Source organism: Cetorhinus maximus, chromosome 2, assembly GCF_964194155.1.
Source record: "Cetorhinus maximus chromosome 2, sCetMax3.hap1.1, whole genome shotgun sequence".
Classification (NCBI taxonomy): domain Eukaryota; kingdom Metazoa; phylum Chordata; class Chondrichthyes; order Lamniformes; family Cetorhinidae; genus Cetorhinus; species Cetorhinus maximus.
This window is the reverse complement of record NC_135880.1, coordinates 92,894,783-92,913,896: the sequence shown is the minus strand read 5'-3', so window position 1 is coordinate 92,913,896 and position 19,114 is coordinate 92,894,783. Positions and strand designations below refer to the sequence as shown.

The 19,114-nt window shown below is 42.3% G+C and overlaps 1 protein-coding gene across 8 annotated transcripts in view; it reads left to right on the top strand.

Moving 5' to 3' along the window:
* LOC144695939 (AN1-type zinc finger protein 5-like) overlaps nucleotides 1-18,125 on the top strand; it is a 506,091-nt gene extending 487,966 nt beyond the window's left edge. For 7 of the 8 annotated variants that reach the window (XM_078567074.1, XM_078567065.1, XM_078567097.1 and 4 more), the window contains 2 exons: nucleotides 14,829-14,954; nucleotides 16,246-18,125. In XM_078567074.1, the coding sequence (XP_078423200.1) occupies nucleotides 14,829-14,954; nucleotides 16,246-16,397 (278 nt within the window). In that variant the 3' untranslated portion in view covers nucleotides 16,398-18,125. The remainder of the gene's footprint in view (nucleotides 1-14,828; nucleotides 14,955-16,245) is intronic. The other variant, XM_078567048.1, reaches the window with a different exon arrangement.
* Nucleotides 18,126-19,114: the final 989 nt, after the last annotated feature.

Sequence of the window (19,114 nt, the reverse complement as noted above, 5' to 3'; positions counted from 1 at the left end):
CTCACTGGCTGACTAATGGTGATTATTGCACCTAGCAGCCTGAGGCTGAACTGCAATTATTAGAACATAGCATAGTTAAACATGATGGATCCTATGGCACAAATCTGAAATAGGACAATGCTGTGTGCTGCAATTTGTAAATCCGTAACTAATGTTTCGCTAAAATCAGAATTTGTGCAACTTTATTCAAATTCATGGAATATATGTACCTGGCAAAAATCTAGCCTAACCTACTTACCTGCTTCTTTAAACCCCTCCCTTTCTTAACATGTGGATTCCTTTGTCAATAAAATTGCAACCATCTATTCAACTGCTTCTTCCCCACCACCTGCTCGTAAAGCCAAAGCTATCCTATTACTGCTGCTTTAGCCTAGCCCTGAACTCCTGTTTCTCTTGCACTTCTCTTACCGCTCCCCCCCGCCCCCCCAATATGTCTACTTAAAGCATATCCTGACCGTAACTTGTCTGCTTTCTTGGTCCTAATCCCTGACCACCCAACCAACAATATTATTGTTGTTGTATTCATTGTCCTTGTTGTCTCCTCAGCCTTTTTATTATGGTAAAGCACCTTTATCATCCTAGCCCCTCTACTGCTCTGGGGCTGCTAAATTAATTCCAATCTTAACCACCCAATCATAGATAACGTCTAGCAAATGATTTCTTTCCTCGCTCATTTAATGCTGCCATTAAAGGTTCCTGGCCCCTTCTACCTGCCATCCATTCCATATCTAATCTGTAGATGTGGATCAGGTTCCATAGGTGGAGCCAGAAAACAGTGCTATATAGACATCTAATGTCCCAAGGCACATCATAAGACCGTTACAAAGTAGAATTTGAGACTAAGTCTCTCAACGATATTGGAAAAAATATTCAAAAGGTTGGTCAGAAGTAGGTGTTGAGGAGGAAAGAGGGATTAGGCGTGTGAAGGAAGGCAGGGGGGTGGGGTGTGATTCCAGAGTTTAGGACTTTGATAGCTGAATCAGGAGCTCAAAAAATTCCAGAACCAGAAGATTGCTGTTATCAGAGGGTTGTGAAGCTGATGAAGATTTTGGATGGGGCGGGACAAGGCTATGGAGGGATTTTTAGAAATTTTAAAAATCAAAAGCATTGCTTAACCAGGAGCCGATGTAGGTCAGCAAGTACACTGGTGGGTGAATGGGACTTGATGCAAGTTAGGACATGAGCATAATGGATAGAAGCTGGATACAAAAGAAATAGGGTTTAAGGGTAGCTACTCATTCTGCCCAAAGGTGGGATGTGGTATTCCACAGGGATCAGTGCTGGAACCACTGGGGATCAGAAGTAAATGCAAGCAGCATAGTAGATAAAGCTGATGAGCTGAAGGCAGAGGCACATGGCAGCATGATATCATTGCTATAACGGAAACTTGGCTTGAGGAGGGACAAAAATGGCAGCTCAAATCCCTGGATGTAGTGTTTTCAGACAGGATAGGGAGGGGGGATAAAAATGGTGGGGTGTAGTATTGTTGGTTAAAGAATCAATTACAGCTGAGAGGGAGGATAAGCATCAAATGATGCCATATGGGTTGAGTTCAGAAATAAAAAAAGGGGCTGCCACACTGCTAGGAATGTACTATAGACCCCCAAATAGTGGAAGGGAGTTAGAAGAGCAAATATGTAGACACGTTTCTGCATACAACAACAATAGGGCAGTAATCGTTGGGGACTTCAACTACCCTAATATCAATTGGGATATGAACATTCTGAAGGGCAAGAAGGCACAAAATTCTTGAACTGCATTCAAGAGAACTTTTTTTAACCAGCACTTAATGAGCACAACGGGAGGCGGTACAATTCTAGATTTAGTCTTGGGAAATGAAGCTGAGCAAGTGGATGAAGTAGCAGTGGGGATCATTTTGGAGGATAGTGACCATAATATAGTTAGATTTAACATCATTATGAAAAAGGACAAAGAATAGGAGTATAAGTTCTAAATTGGGGGAAGACAAATTTTACAAAGCTGAGAGGTGAGCTGGTGAGAGTGGACTGGATACAGCTATTACAAGGAACAGCTGTCAAGCCAGTAGGAGACATTCAAAAGTGAGATTCTATGGGCACAGTGTAGACATGTCCCCACAAAGAAAAAGGGTGGCACTGCTAAATATTTTCTTTGGATGTGGGCGTTGCTGGCTAGGCCAGCATTTATTGCCCATCCCTAATTGCCCTTGTGCAGGGGGCATTGTAAGAGTCAGCCACATTGCTGTAGGTCTGGAGTCACATGTAGGTCAGACCAGGTAAGGATGGCAGATTTCCTTCCTTAAAGGACATTAGCGAACCAGATGGGTTTCGACAACAATCAATAGTGGTTTCATGGTCATCATCAGACTTTTAATTCCAGATTTTTATTGAATTCAGATTTCACTATCTGTTGTGGTGGGATTCAAACCTGAGTCCCCAGAGCATTACCCTGGGTCTCTGGAATACCAGCCCAGTGACAATACCACTATGCCACTGCCTCTAGAGCCCCCTGGTTACCCAGAAGCATACAGGCCATACTAAAGCAAAAAAAGGAGCTTGTGACAGTTACAAAAGACTTCTGCTATAGAAAACCAAGAGGAGTAGAGAAAGTACAGAGGTGAAAGAAAAATGGAAATTAGGAAAGCAAAGAGGATATGAAAAAATATTGGCAGGTAAAATCAAACAAAACCCCAAGACGTTTTACCAGTACATTTAAGAGCAAGTGAATAACTAAGGAAAAGGTAGTGCCTATCGTGGATGTACATGGTAACTTGTGGGTTGATGCAGAAGATGTTAGAGGAGTGTGAAATATTAGACACAATAAGCATAGTGATAGAGGATGTACTGAGGGACTGGCATCCTTGAAGGTGGATAAATCACCAGGGCCAGATGGATTGTATCCCAGGCTATTGAAGGAAGCCAGGGAGGAAATAGTGGATGATCATTTTCTAATCCTCACTAGATACCTGGTTAGGTCCCAGAAGATTGGAGGTCTGCGAACATTGTACCATTTTTAAAAAAGGATGTGAGGGATAGGCCAAAAAATTATAGGCCAGTCTAACTTCAGTGGTGGGCAACTTATTGGAAAAATTTGAGACGCAGGATAAATTGTCACTTAGAAGGTCATGGATTGATCAGGAATAGTCAGCATGGTTTTGTTAAGGGGAAGATTGTGTCTTACTAACTTAATAGAATTTTTTGAGGAAGTAACGAGGAGGATTGATGAGGGTAGTGCAGTGGGTGTTGTCTATATGGGTTTCAGTAAGGCATTTGACAAGGTCCCACATGGTAGGCTGGTCAGAAAAGTGAGAGCTCATGGGATACAGGGGAAGGTGACAGGTCAGATGTGAAATTGACTCAGTGACAGGGAACAAAGGGCAATGCTTGATGGATGCTTTTGTGAATGGAAAACTGTTTCCAATGGTGTTCCACAGGGCTCAGTGTTGGGGCTGTGGCTGTTTGTTGTATATATTAATGATTTAGACTTATTTGTAGGAGGCATGAGTAGGAAATTTGCAGGTGAAACAAATTTGCCATGTAGTTGAAGAGGATAGCTGTTGACTCCAGAATTATGTCAATGGTTTGGATGAGTGGGTGAAAAAGTGGTGAATGGAATTCAATCTGGAGAAGTGAGAGTTAATGCATTTGGAGGGCAAACAAAGTAAGGGAATACTTAATGAATGGGAAGTTATTCAGAGGGGTTGAGGAAGTGAGAGACTTTGGAGTACATGTCCACAGGTCCTTGAAGGTGGCAGGATGGATGAACAAGGTAGCCAAAGCATATGGAATGCTTTCCTTTATTGGGTGAGGTATTGACTACAAAAGCAGGGATGTAATGATGGAACAGTGTAAAGTGCTGGTTAGGCTACAGTTCTGGTGACCACATTACAGGAAGAACATAATTGCGCTGGAGAGAGTGCAGAGGAGATTTACAAGAATGTTGCTAAGACTTTGAGAAGAGATTGGATAGGCTAGGATTGTTTTCCTTAGAACAGAGGAACTAAGGGGTGACCTAATTGAGGGGCCTGGATAGGGCAGACAAAGACTTGTTTCCCCTAGCTGAGGGGTCAATTACCAAGGGGCATCGACTTGAGGTGATTGGTAGAAGGATTAAAGGGGACATGAGGAAAAACTTTTTTTTTTATCCAGAGAATGATGGGCATCTGGAATTCACTGCCGAAGTTGGTGGTTGAGGCGGAAACACAACTCATTTGAAAGATAACTGTATCTGCACCTGAAGTGCTGTTACCTGCAAGGCTACGGACCAGGCGCTGGAAAGTGGGATTAAAATGAGCAGCTAGTTTCTTTTGTCTTTGCGCTGGCCAAAAAAAAGAAAGTGAGCTGAATGACCTCTTTCTGCACCGTAACTTGTCTGATTAAGTACAATTTTGAAATTTGCAAATTCCAGATTGGAATGTGTAGTTAAAGGAAGAATATGACATGATACTGGAGGATATTGATAAACTTTTAGAATGGACATGAAATTGGCAAATTTTCAATATATTAAGTATGATGTGGTAGAAGTATTAAGGCCACATACAGTTTGGTGTCTGGTGTGGTAGAGCAAAGGTATCTAGGGGTACAGATGTACAAATCACTAAGGAGCATGTCAGGTTAATAAGACCAAGTAATAAACCAAACCAAGCACTAGGTCATTTCTGGAGTGATCGTATTGGAAAAAGGCAAATTGTATTAAACCTTGGCTAGACCACACTTGAGAGTTCTGGGTTCAGTTCAGGTCTCCATTTTATATAAAGAATATAGAGGCATTAAAATAATCAAGATTTGATAGGGTAGCCTTAAAGAAAATGTTTCTACTTGTGTATTTGTCAAAACTAGAGGTTGTTTAAATAAGAAATCCCATAGGAAATATGAGAAACCTATTTACCCAAAGGATTGGTATGAATGTGAAATACGCTACCAGAAGTAGTTGGGGCAAATAGCATAGTTGCATTTGAGGAACCTAGATGAGTACAGGGTGAGGGAGAAAATAATAGATTATACTTAATTAGACGAAGGGTGGGGAGAGGCTAGTGTGGTGTGTAAACACTGGCATAGAAAAGAATGGTCTATTTCTGTGTTGTATATGGTACATAACTCAATGCTGTCCAGCTCTCCCATCAGTTTCTCGGTCAGACTATGCCCAATTAGCAGACCTGGGTGAGCTGCAATTTCCTCCAGCCAAATGTGGTGAAAAACAAAGCACTTGCTTTTAGACCTGCCGCAAACTACCATCCCCATCCAATGTCTCAGATTGAAGCAGACTTTTTTCCATTTTGGCATTCTGCTTCCACCAATGGGATCTGCCTCTTTCTTAGGTCTGTCAAAGCTGGTTTTGTTGTGAGATTTCCTGGCTATTCTCCCACCCACTAAAATTCAGCTCATCTAAAGTTGCTGCTCATGTGCCAACGTGTACAAAGCTTAGCTTGCCTATTTTCAACTACCCCCACCCCGTTCAATTAAAAACGAAAATAAAAACGCAATGATTAAGATCCATCAGTGGCCTACTGGAGAACTTGAGCACTGTATTAGATTAAGGGACTTGGGTTGCAAAGAATGGTAAGCCCGAGGATTTGGAGAGTTTTAGAAACTAGCAATGGGTGACCAAAAAATTAAGGGGGCCAAAGATGGAACAAATAGAATGAGTAAGCCAGACAAGATTATAACAGATTGTAAAAGCTTTTACAAATACATAAAAACAAAAGTATCTAAAGTATTTACTAGTTCCTTAGAGGCAGAGACAGGAGAAAATATAATGGGGAATGAGAAAATGTCAAACATTGAACAAATATGCATGTCTTCACAAATGATATAAGTTACATAGCAGAAATAGAGGGTAACCAAGAGGCTATTAAGAGTGAAGAACTTTGATATCAGCAGCAGAGAACAAGAATTGGAGGAACTTCAGGGACAAAAGGCTGGCAACCCCTCAGGACCTTATGACATACATCCTAGGGTTTAAAAGGTAGCTGAAAAGAAAAGTGGGTGTACTAGTTATGATTTTATAGAATTCCCTAGGTTCTAGACATGGCCCAGCAGATTGCAATTTAGCAAATATAAATGCTATTCAAGAAAGGGAGAGAACTGGGAAGTACAGACAAGTTGGCCTGACAGCAATCGTCAGAAGTGTTGGAATCAATTAAGGAAGTCTTAATGCACTTAAAAATACATTGTTTCATCAGACAAAGTCAGCATAGTTTTTTGAAAGAGAAATAATGTTTCACAAATTTGTTTATTGCTGAAGAGATTTTTTGTTGAAGCCTTTTGTCTTGAACTCATCAGGACAATTCGCAAGAAAATACTAATGCCTGGGGAAGCGATGGTGTAGTGGTATTGTCACTGGACTAGTAATCCAGAGACCCAGGGTAATGCTCTGGGGACCTGGGTTCAAATCCCACCATGGTAAACGGTGGAATTTGAATTCAATAAATATCTGGAATTAAAAGTCAAATGATGAGTTGAGCGGGGGGAAAAAAAAGTATCTGGTTCACTAATGTCCTTTAGGGAAGGAAATCTGTCACCCTTACTTGAGACCCCACAGCAATGTGGTTGACTCTAAAATATCCTCTGAAGTGGTCCAGTAAGCCAATCAGTTGTATCGAACAGCTACAAAGTCCCAAGAAATGAAACTGGACCCAGCATCAACCTAGGCACTGCGGAAATGATAACAGCAACCTCAGCCCTGTCGACCCTGCAAAGCCCTACTTGCTAACATCTGGGGGCTTGTGCCAAAATTGGGGTGAGCTGTCTCCCAGACTAGTTAAGCAACATGGTCATCCTCACGGAATCATATCTTTGCAGATAATGTCCCAGACACCACCATCACCATCCCTGGGCATCCTGTCCTACCGGCAGGACAGACCAGCAGTGCAGTGGGATATGGGAGGGAGTTGCCCTGGGAGTTCTCAACATTAACTCCAGACCCCATGAAGTCTCATGGCATCAGGTCAAACATGGGCACGGAAACCTCCTGCGGATTACCACGTACCACCTTCCCTCAGCTGATGAATGAGTACTCCCCCATGTTGAACACCACTTGGAGGAAGCACTGAGGGTGGCAAGGGTGCAGAATGTACTCTGGGTGGGGGACTTCAATGTTCATCAAGAGTGACTTGGTAGTACCACTGCTGACTGAGCTGGCCGAGTCCTAAAGGACATAGCTGCTAGACTGGGTCTGCGGCAGGTGGTGAGGGAACCAACAAGAGGGAAAAACACACTTGACCTCATCCTCACCAACTTATCTGCTGCAGATGCATCTGTCCATGACAGTATTGGTAGGAGTGACCACCGCACAGTTGTTGTAGAGACAAAGTCCCGCCTTCGCATTGAAGATACCCTCCATGTTGTGTGACACTACCACTGTGCTAAATGGGATAGATTTTGAACAGATCTAGCAACTCCAGACTGCGCATCCATGAGGTGCTGTGAGCCATCAGCAGCAGCAGTATTGTACTCTTAACACAATGTGTAACCTCCTGGCCTGGCATATCCCCCCACTCTACCATTACCATCAAGTCAGGGAATCAACCCTGGTTCAATGAAGAATGCAGGAGAGCATGCCAGGAGGACCAGGCATACCTAAAAAATCAGCTTGGTGAAACTATAACACAGGACTACTTGCATGCCAAACAGCATAAGCAGCAAGTGATGGAGCTAAGTGACTCCACAACCAACTGATCAGATCTAAGCTCCGCAGTCCTGCCACATCCAGTCATGAATGGTGGTGGACAATTAAACAACTCACTGGAGAAGGAGGCTCCACAAATATCCCCATCCTCGATGATGGAGGAGCCCAGCACATTAGTGCAAAAGATAAGGTTGAAGCATTTGCTACAATCTTCAGCCAGAAGTGCCGATTATCGATCTCTGCCTCCTCCAGAGGTCCCCAGCACCACAGGTGCCAGTCTTCAGCGAATTCAATTCACTCCATGTGATATCAAGAAAGGGCTGAAGGCACTGGATACTGCAAAGGCTAGTGGCCCTGACAGTGTTCTGGCAATAGTACTGAAGACGTGCTCCAGAACTTGCCGTGCTCCTAGTCAAGCTGTTCCAGTACAGCGACAATACTGGCATCTACCTGGCTATGTGGAAAATTGCCTAGGTATGTCCTATACACAAAGCAGGACAAATCCAACCTGGCCAATTACTGCCCCATCAGTCTGCTCTCTATCAGTCAAGTAATAGAAGGGGTCATCAACAGTGCTATCAAGCGGCACTCGCTCAGCAATAACCTGCTCACTGACGTCCAGTTTGAGTTCCGTCAGGGGCCACTCAGCTCCTGACCTCATTACAACCTTGGGTCAAACATGGACAAAAGAGCTGAGCTCCCGAGGTGAGTGTGACTGCCCTTGACATCAAGGAAACATTTGACTGAGTGTGGCATCAAGGAGCCTTAGCAAAACTCGAGTCAATGGAAATGGGTGGGAGGGGGAACTTCTCTGCTGGTTGGAGTCATATCTAACATACAGGAAGATGGATGTGCTTGGAGGTCAGTCACCTCGGCTCCAGGACATCACTGCAGGAGTTCCTCTAGGTAGTGTCCTCAGCCCAACCATCTTCAGCTACTTCATCAATGACCTTCCTTCCATCATAATGTCAGAAGTGGGGATGTGCAATCATCAATGAATAATGTTCACCATTCACGACTCCTCAGATACTGAAGCATTCCATGCCCAAATGCAGCAAGACCTGGACAATATCCAGGCTTGAGCTGACAAGTGGCAAGTAACATTCGTGCCACACAAGTGGCAGGCAATGACAATCTCCAACAAGGGAGAATCCAATCAACATCCTGGCTGTTACCATTGACCAGAAACTGAACTGGACTAGCCATATAAATACTGTGGCTACAAGAGCAGTCAGAGGCTAGGAATAGTGTGCTGAGTACCTCGCCAACTAATTCCCAAAGCCTGTCCACCATCTAAAAGGCACAAGTCAGGAGTGTGATGGAATACTCCCCACTTGTCTGGATGAGTGCCGCTCCCACAACATCAAGAAGCTTCACACCATCTAGGACAAAGCAGCTAGCTTGATTGGCTCCACATCCACAAACATTCACACCCTCCACCACCGACTCACTATAGCAGCACTGTGTACCATCTACAAGATGCACTGCAGGAATTCACCAAGACTCCTTAGACATCACCTTCCAAACCTACGACCATTACCATCTAGAAGGACAAGGGCAACAGATAGATGGGAACACCACCACCTGGAAGTTCCCCTCCAAGTCACTCACCATTCTGACTTGGAAATATGTTGCCGTTCCTTCACTGTCACTGGGTCAAAATCCTCGAACTCCCTTTTTAACAGCACTGTGGGTGTACCTACGCCACATGGACTGCAATGGTTCAAGAAGGCAGCTCACCACCACCACCTTTGAGGGCAACTAATTTTGGCCCAGCCGGCACAGCCCACATCCTGTGAATTTTTTTTTTAAATAGGATATAAGTGCTGATTGGTTGGCAAGTGGACCCTGGTAGAGGAATTGCCATGGAGAATGCACCAGTTGATGGTGACTGACAGTTAACTACCAAGCATTGTATGAAATTTAAACCAAGTATCTTGACTCTGGTCAAGACATTGCCCTGGGGAATGAAGCAGCCAATGACTCACGAGTTTTGTTTAGCTGAAACTGGTGAATTGTATGTACATGTTCTTTAGGCCCTGTGGATTAATATATCCAGCTTCTAGTAGAAGCTACATATTATATTCCAGTGGAAGCTACATATTAATACAGAGCCCTGTTATTTGCAGACAGAATATATACACACACTGCGCCTGTTTCAACTAAACAACTCAAGTGGCAGCCATTTGCTGGGGAATGAATCAATCAGCCAAGCTGTCTGACTTAAATTTCAAACAGTGATTGGCAGTTAACTGTCAGTTGCCATCAACTGGTGCATTCTCCATGGCAATGCCTCTTGCCAAACAGGGTCCACTTGCCAACCTATCAACACACTCTTAAACAGTATAAATATATTGTTTCCCTTGACATTGGTATTTTCTTGTGAATTGTCCTGATGAGTGCAAGACTGTTTTTTGTCAAAGCTAATGCAGTCTCTTTTTCAGCAATACTCTAGTTCTGTAACACCAAATGACTATTTTTGTTTATTAAGAATGCAACTAGTAGAGTAGATGAAGGGGAGTTGGTAGGGGAGTCAGTCGGTGTAATATACCAAAAGGCATTGGTCAAACACACAGGTTAACATGCAAGATAATTGCTCATGGAATTGGTAGTAAGATATTAGCATGGGTGGAGGGTTGGGTAACAGACAGGAAACAGAGCATGGGGCATTTTCAAGATGATAGGCTACGGCTAGTGGAGTACCACAAGAGTCAGTACTGGGACCTCAGCTATTTGCAATCTTTATTAATGACTTCGACAATGTAACAGAGTAATGTATCTAGATCTGCTGACTATGCAAATTTAAATGGGAATGCATGCTGTGAGGAGACAGGCATGTTAACTGTGTAGCCAACAAGGTGGTAGATGGGGTATCGTGGGGCAGCACGAGGAAAGTAGAATACTTTTAAGTTGTGAAACTTTCAATCGTGGTGTTCAATCTTGATTTGAGTGTACTTGTGCAAGGGATGCAGCATGCTGATACCGGAAACAATTAGGAAAGAAAATGGCATGTTGGCCTTTATTGCATGGTGGTTGGAATACAAGAATAAGGAAGTCTTGCTACAATTGTGTAGGGCTTTGGTGAGACCACACCTTGAGTACTGAATGCAATTTTGGTCTCCGTAACTAAGGAGTTACTTGGAGGTGGTAAAGCAAAAATTCACCAACCTAATTTGTGGGATGCGGGTTTTCCTATGATGTCTCCACCTCGTGGAGACTAACTTTTTTTTATAAGATTTGAACTTCCTGAAAGAATGACGTGGCCAGATTTTGCATTTTAAAACTTCTACTGTAACAAATGATTGAAAACTACTGGACTAAATATGATCTTTTTGTAGGCAACCTATACTTTAAACTACAGAGAGGAACATTTCCCCTTTTCTGCTTATCACCTATCACACGTTCCACATAATTACAGACCACAGTTGCTTCCAGTGGGCTCCTGTATCCCCATTTCATCAAGTATTAATTTTGACTGACTTGACTCCAGGCGCTTTCCTCAGTTTTCGGAGAGTTTCTGAAATCCACCACCAGCAGTAAAGCCTGTTCCAATGATTCTTCCCCTGGCCATGCCAGGCTGAATCGTTTGGAATCCTTGAATGGTTACAAGGTGCATATCTTTTACTAAAGACTGCCTCCTTCCCTTGCTGTGAGGCTGCTTGACATTGTAAGCTACTTTTTCTCGGCTGACTACACAATTGCTGCTGTCTGTTTGTGATATTCATTGATTTTGCAGGAAACCTTACATGGCTTCCTCTTCCCCATAGCAGCATGAAACAAAGTAGCATTTCTACCTAAATAGAAGTTAATTAGCCACCCTTGATCCCACTCCTGAAGAGAATGGATAGTTTACACCATTGTTTACAACCTGATACCAACAACACCTTTCTAAGACTTTGAGAAACTTGGTCTACTCATGATAAACTCGGACTGCTGCCATTGTCTCCAAGTGTACATACTTTGCACCATCTTATGAACCTCAACGAGGTGGAGTAAATTGGGCCTATGTTCCAGAATTTAAATTAGGAGGTGATCTGATTGCCATACAAGAGGCTTGACAGGGTAGACACTTGAGGTTTTTTCCCCTAACGGGAATCTAGAGCATGGGGGTACAGCTTTACAGGGTTTATTTAGAGCTGAGATGGGGTAAAATTTCTTCAGTCAGAAGTTTATGAATCTTTTTAGTTCTCTATCTGAAAAGGCTGTGGATCTTCCATTTGAGTGTATTGAAGGTTGGGGCAGGTTTTTGACCTGAGAATCAAAGGATGTAGGGAGCAGGTGGGAAAGTGGAGTTCAGGCAAAACATCCTCTATGACCATATTGAATAGTGAAACAGACTGTTCTGTCCTTGCTGGCCTGAATTTGGCTCAAAGTCATAGAGGTCTACAGCACAGAAAAGGGCCCTTTGGCCCATCGAGTCTGCGCTAGTCAAACAAGTACCTAACTATTCTGATCCCATTTTCCAGCACTAGGCCCACAGCCTTGTATGCCATGGCATCACAAGTGCACATACAAATACTTAAATGTGGTGAGGGTTTCTACCTCTACCACCTTTTCAGGCAGAAATTTCCAGATTCCTACCACCCTCTGGGTGAAAAAATTCTTCCTCACATCCCCTCTGAAGTCCTGCCCCTTACCTTAAATCAATGCCCCCTGGTTGTTTTTCCCTCCACCAAGGGGAAAAGTTCCTTCATGTTTACCCTATCTATGCCCCTCATCATTTTATACACCTCAATCATGTCCTCCCTCAATCCCCTCTGCTCCAGGGAAAATAATCCCAGTCTATCCAACCTCTCCTCACAACTAAAAACTCTCCAGCCCAGGCAACATCCTGGTAAATCTCCTCTATGGTCTCTCTAGTGCAATCACATCCTTCCTACAATGCAGATTCCAGAACTGCACGCAATACTCTAGCAGTGGCCTAACCAGTGTTTTATACAGTTCCAGCATAACCTCCCTGCTGTTATATTCTATGCCTCGGTTAATAAAGGCAAGTATCCCATATGCCTTCTTAACCACCTTATTTACCTGTCCTTCCACCTTAAGGGACCTATGGACATGCACACCAAGGTCCCTCTGATCCGAAGTACTTCCCAGGGGCCCTACCATTCATCATGTATTCCCATGCCTTGTTTGTCCTGCCCAAGTGCATCACCTCACACTTATCCGGATTAAATTCCATTTGCCACTGATCAGTCCATCTGACCAGCCCGTCTATATCCTCCTGTAATCTAAGGCTATCCTCCTCACTATTTAACCACCCCACCAATTTTTGTGTCATCCACGAACTTACTGATCAACCCTCCTACATTCAAGTCTAAATCGTTTATATATACTACAAACAGCAAAGGACCCAACACTGATCCCTGTGGAACCCCACTGGACACAGGCATCCAGTCACAAAAACACCCCTGGACCATCACCCTCTGCTTCCTGCCACTCAGCCAATTCTGGATCCAAATTGCCTTGGATCCCATGGGCTCTTACCTTCGTTATCAGTCTCCCATGTGGGACCTTATCAAAAGCTTTGCTGAAGTCCAAGTATACTAGGTCAAATGCATTGCCCTCATGTACACACCTGGCCACTTCTTTGCAAAATTCAATCAAATTGGTCAGAAGTGACCTCCCCTTAACAAAACCATGCTGACTATCCTTGATTAATCCCTGCCTCTCCAAGTGTAGATTAATTCTGTCCCTCAGAATTGCTTCCAATAGTTTCACCGCCACTGAGATTAGACTGACTGGCCTGTAGTTCCCTGGTTTATCCCTTCCTCCCTTCCTGAATAACGGTACCACTTTGGCTGTCCTCCAGTCCCCTGGCACCTCTCCTGTGGCCAGAAAGGCGTTGAAAATTATTGCCAGCACCCCTGCTATCTCCTCCCTTGCCTCACTCAACAGCTTGGGATATATTTCATCCGGGCCAGGAGATTTATCTACTTGTGAGCCTGCCAGACCACTTAGAACCTCCATTCTATGCTAATTTCTTTAATTATATCACAGTCCTTCTGCCTGATTTCCATACCCACATCATCCCTCTCACTTGTAATTCCCGGCACAAAGTATTCATTTAGAACCCCACCTACCTCTTCCGACCCTACTCTTTCCCTAGTTATCCTCTTACTCTTAATGTATTTGTAAAATAATTTTGGATTTTCCTTTATTTTACCTGCCAATGTTTTTTCATGCCCCCCCTTTGCTCTCCTAATTTCCTTTTCAAGTCTTCTCCTCTGCTCCCCCCATCGCACACGCACACACCCTATACCCCTCTAGGGCTTCCGCTGTTTTGAGCCCTCGGTATCTGCCATAAGCTGCCCTTTTTCCCTTTATCCGATCCTGTATATCCTTCGACATCCAGGGTTTCCTGGAATTGTTAGCCCCACCCTTTATCTTTACTGGAATATGTTGGCCTTGTACTCTCCCTATTTCCTTCTTGAATGAGTCCCATTGCTCTGAAGCAGATTTACCTAAAAGTAGCTGCTCCCCGTCCACTCTGGCCCCTGGATCCCTAGCATCTGAATTTTAAAAAATTCTTCCATGATCTTGACCAGCCCCGTGACTCTCAGTGCCATGCATTCAACCATCTAGGACAATGCTCTTGAGTTTCCTCCTCCTTTTAAAACCCATATTGAAACCCACATGGATGGGTTTTTGCTCATTTCCTTTGACACTCTGTCTTGTTCTCGTGGAAGTGATTTCTTTTTTTCCTCCCTTGTTAGAACAAATTTCATTGAAATAGATCACTTATTTTTTGATGCAAGTCCAGCATTTGTTGCCCATTCCTAATTGCCACTGAACCCCTGCAGTCTGCATAGTGTAGGTACATCCATATTGCTGTTAGATACTTTTCAACATAACAAATGCAAGCCTTTTAAACAGACTCCTTTAGGGAGTCGATTATAGTATCCTTTATTGGTTGGGCTGTATTGCTGACATTCTGCGCCTTAAGTGTTACAATGAAATGGAAAATGCTTCATAGCAACATGACTGCAGCGTAAACACCATGAACGCTTGGAATCTTTCTGATCTTTACAATACTTCATTGCATTAAACACTGAAAATAATAAATACACAAATTTATTTGAATATTTATGGTTTAGTGTTTGCAAAATTGTAAATCAGGATATCATTTACATTAGACTATAGCATGAATTGCAATTATTTGGTATAAATGTCTATAACTGCAGAATTTATGCAATTTAAATTACCTACTTGTGTTGATACAGTTATAGCGCAGCCATCTGCATTAGCTGCACCAGCTAGTACACCAGAGTGTGAAGAGAAGTCTCCAGAGGTACCCCGACCAAAGAAGAACAGATGTTTTCAATGCAGGAAAAAAGTTGGTCTTACAGGTGAGACTGATTAGTGTAACAAAAAATGCATGTGTAATCCTCTGTCAAAGTAGGAAATTTGGTGATTTAAGGGCTAAATTGGTGACTGCTAGGGCCTTTAATTTAGGGTTAAATTATAGTTCCAACAAACTAGTTGGTGCGTTCTTTCCAGCCAATTTTGCCTTTAGATTTGCCAAGAAACATTTTCCACTTGATTACTGTTTTTTACCATTCTATAAATAATGAAGTTTTAAGTAAAGATGGAATTTTTATTTTTGTCTTTGACTTCGCTTTTTTTGCCATTGGAAACTGTACACCTGTGAGGGTAATTTGTTTTCATTTGGTCAAACTTAACTGCAGTTTTTGTGGGTGGGGGCATGGTTTGGTGATTGGGAAGGAGAAAGACATTTCTCCAGAGTCCACTAGCCAACCAATCCGCTCTCTTCTCATACAGTATAAATTGTTTTCCCCTTGTATTGGTATTCTTGAAGTGCTCTGATGAGTGCAAGACAAAGCTTTGTCTCTTTTTTTTTGGCAATACCCATCTCAAAGCAGAACAACTGACCTAATCAATTGTTGTCAAATTGTCCAACCATAACTTATGCCAGCTGGAATATCCTGGAGGACAAGGACAACCTATAGTTCCTTTTGTCCATAATGAACCACACCTTGTGACCCTCTTGCCTACTGCTGCTATCGCCACCACCTGATAAACCCAACAGAACTGCTTTACCTGACTTCCCACTGGTTCAGTGTCCATCCATTTCCGGCCCCTGCAGCCCGCTAAATATCTTGGGACTTATTTTTAAGGCTATAGGTTTTCCCTCCCTCTCAGACTGGGAAGGTTCCAGTTCTGGTTCCTACTATCACCAGCTGGAGATCTTCCAATTGTCATTTCCCTTATGGATGTGGTAATGGATTTGGCTGTAATTCCAAACAGTTTACCAGTATGGGCGTAGGTGAAGAGGTGGGTCATGTTGAACTGTCTTGTCTTTCATACGGTACTATTAAAATTTATGTACAAATGATAACCATTTATGTTGAAATATCTCCATAGGCAAGAGGGTTGTGGATGCCCAAGTGGCTTTTAGATGCAAAGATAAATTGGAAGGGGAAACTTGATAGGTGGAATGCTAAATTTGTCATTATATAGGCCACTCTAACTCTTGAGAGTTAGAGACTCAGCTACTATGAATGAAGTTGAGCTTGATGTGACTGCACTAATGGCAACAGGTTTTTTTTAAAAAGCAACTCGTACAAGATGCGGTTATAGGCTACTTCGTGTACAGAATAAAGATTTTCTTTTCTATAGCAGGTTTTGACTGTCGATGTGGGAACGTGTTTTGCGGACTTCATCGTTACTCAGATAAACACAATTGCCCTTATGATTACAAGGCGGAAGCGGCAATGAAGATCAGGAAAGAGAACCCTATTATTGTGGCTGAGAAAATTCAGAGGATTTAAACAGGCAATTGAAGAGGACAGTAACTATCAAAGACTGCATTTATTTCTTTATCCCCCTGATCTATTTTAGGATCCTTCATAGAGCAGATGCATGGGCTGTTTTTAATCCTTGTCTGTTCTCCAATTGTGCTTTAACCCTAGTTTCTTCTAATTGTAAGGTGGCTGGACATTACTAGATGCAATTGAGCACACAGTATTAATCACGACAAGTGAAACCATTGACCTACAAAATGAATGGAATGAGCTGGTTAAACAGTGATTGTTCGCAGTGGTTGATCTGCCAAGCTAGCTTGAGACAACACGTTGTTGTGCTTTTAATTGAGTAAAATGACCAACCAAAAACTTATTTGATAACCTGAATATGTTTCTAGTGCCTAAGCAGACTTCAGTCTTTGGACTTTTTCTCGTATAGCCTATAGAATCAAAAGGATGTAACAAAATAATAGAGCATATCTTTGAATAAACAGGATTTTAAGGTAGGTAGCTGATTCTGTGAAGATTCTGGGAGCTGCCTCCACTTAGGCATACTTTGACCAAGTTTTGTAGGTTAATGACTTTCATGCCGGGGTTATTCAGGGAAAACTTGTGCAAAGAGGGAAGGCTTCCAAAGTAGTAGTTAACTTGATTTGTTCAATATTTAATTAGAAAGCAATTTTCCTTGCCTCTACTGGAACACAATCAGCCTGTAATGTGTTCAGAAAGCATTTAATTGTGGCAGTCTGAATAATGCAGAACGTTGTAGAGGCCAATGAATCTGAACCTCTTTTACATTTCATAGAACAGTTAAGTCTGCCTTCATTTATCAAAGCATATGTACATTAAATTTGTGTAGCTCTATGATAAATGCAGGCTATGTTTACAAAAGTTGCACATGCTTTTTAACAGAAGAGGTGTTAATGAATTAAATCTCACAAACTGTGTCCAGGCAACTAATTTAATGTCCCAGTTATACTGCATGTTGGTGTGTCTAACTTGTGCTACACGGTTTCCAAATGTGCAATAGAATGCCAAATTTCAGAAATTGTTGGCCTTGTATCACAAAGGAGAACCTGGAAGAGATGGCCTTGCATGGCTGATATGACCGCATGTGGCGCCCAGTCATTTTCCTTGAACTTATTGGTCTACTAAACTGACGTGTCCTGATGTTCAAGCAGCTGAGGTGACTCAATTACATGTGCCACCTTGCTCTGACACAATGGATTATGAGCAGGCTGTATATTTCTGTCTTCTGGTAGCACACCCCCATCTTCACCAGTCCCAACTTTACTATACCACAGTGCATTATAACTGGGCTATATATTCTACAGTGATAGAAGTGTAGCATTGGCTTATTGCATGGACTGCACATCCCCAGCAGTGTAAAATGTTGAACTGTAGCAATGACAGTATACTTAACTGAAGCTATTGTACTTTTTAAATCTGTTATTGGAAGACTTGTGATGTATGAAATAGTTGCATTTTTAATCCAGTACAGTTTAGACATGTAGCGTGATCAGAATCTTAACAATTTTATCTAAGCTGTGATTTTGATTACTGTTCATTCTTGCAATAACTGCATATTTAACAGTACACGGGAGCTTATTTTTTGTTGACAGACTACAGTATGCCTTTTTAATTTTTAATCTTGGGTATGTAATTTGTACAGAAGTATTTATATTTATGTAATGCATATAATCATGCTAGTCAGCATTTATGCGAAATTGGTTGTAAATAAATATGTACAGAATAGCTTCATTGCACACTTGTATTTTGTTTTTCTCCCACTTTCTGAATAAGGAATTGCACACAGCTGGGCCATGTAACTATACCTGTTTTTCTCTTCTAGACACCATTTCAGCAGCACTCTTAATTTTACACTGACAGGAGCATTCCCACTGGGAGCAATGTGTTGATTTGGAAAATTTCAGGATATGTGATATACAAATGGAGGTCTTAAGTATTGCTGTTTTTTTCCCCCATTTCCCAGCTGGTTAGAACACAAGCCACACTAAACTCTTGTGTTGCCACAAGTGTAGCACTGGTATGTGGCACCAGTGTGTTCAGTAGCATCAACCAAAATAAGAAGCACAATTTTGTAAGGAACATAATTAAACAGAAGTCAAGTGTGTAGTGGCATTTAGAAAGCAGTCGACTTAAAAATGGACCCTGTGAACCATGAGCAAAGCAGTGTGAGTGATCTCATTTTTAATTGTTTTATGATTAGAAATTCTCAAATAGGCTAGAATGGAATTTTCTTTTGGAGATTGCAGTGTACCTAAAAGCAGATTGATTGATTAATGCATAAAATGATGGAAGAGAAGATCAGAAACATTTGTATAGGATTTGAGGTTGCATGAATGTCTTCAAAAATGAGCTGATTTCCTTTTTGAATATAAGGCAATTAGTGATTCTTGACTGCAGATGGTTATTCTTATGCTGTGCAGTAAACCTTTGGCCATCACAACATCTTGCTTTTTATGGAGTGCCTTTAATATAGGCTGCCAAGAAATTATATTTCTGAAGTGTTTTGGGACAATAGTGATCAACTCTAAACATCGCTTGGTGTGGCTGCAGAGCCACATTCTGGCATGGCAGTCTCTGCTGCATTTGACTTGTTTGCCATGGGCAACAATAGCTTTTGAGCTCCTCCTACTATGGGTTTGATATCCAGCTGTTCCATGACAGGCAGACTTTCTATGGTGCCTAGAGCTTCCTCGGTGACTCTGTTCTCCCTAGGT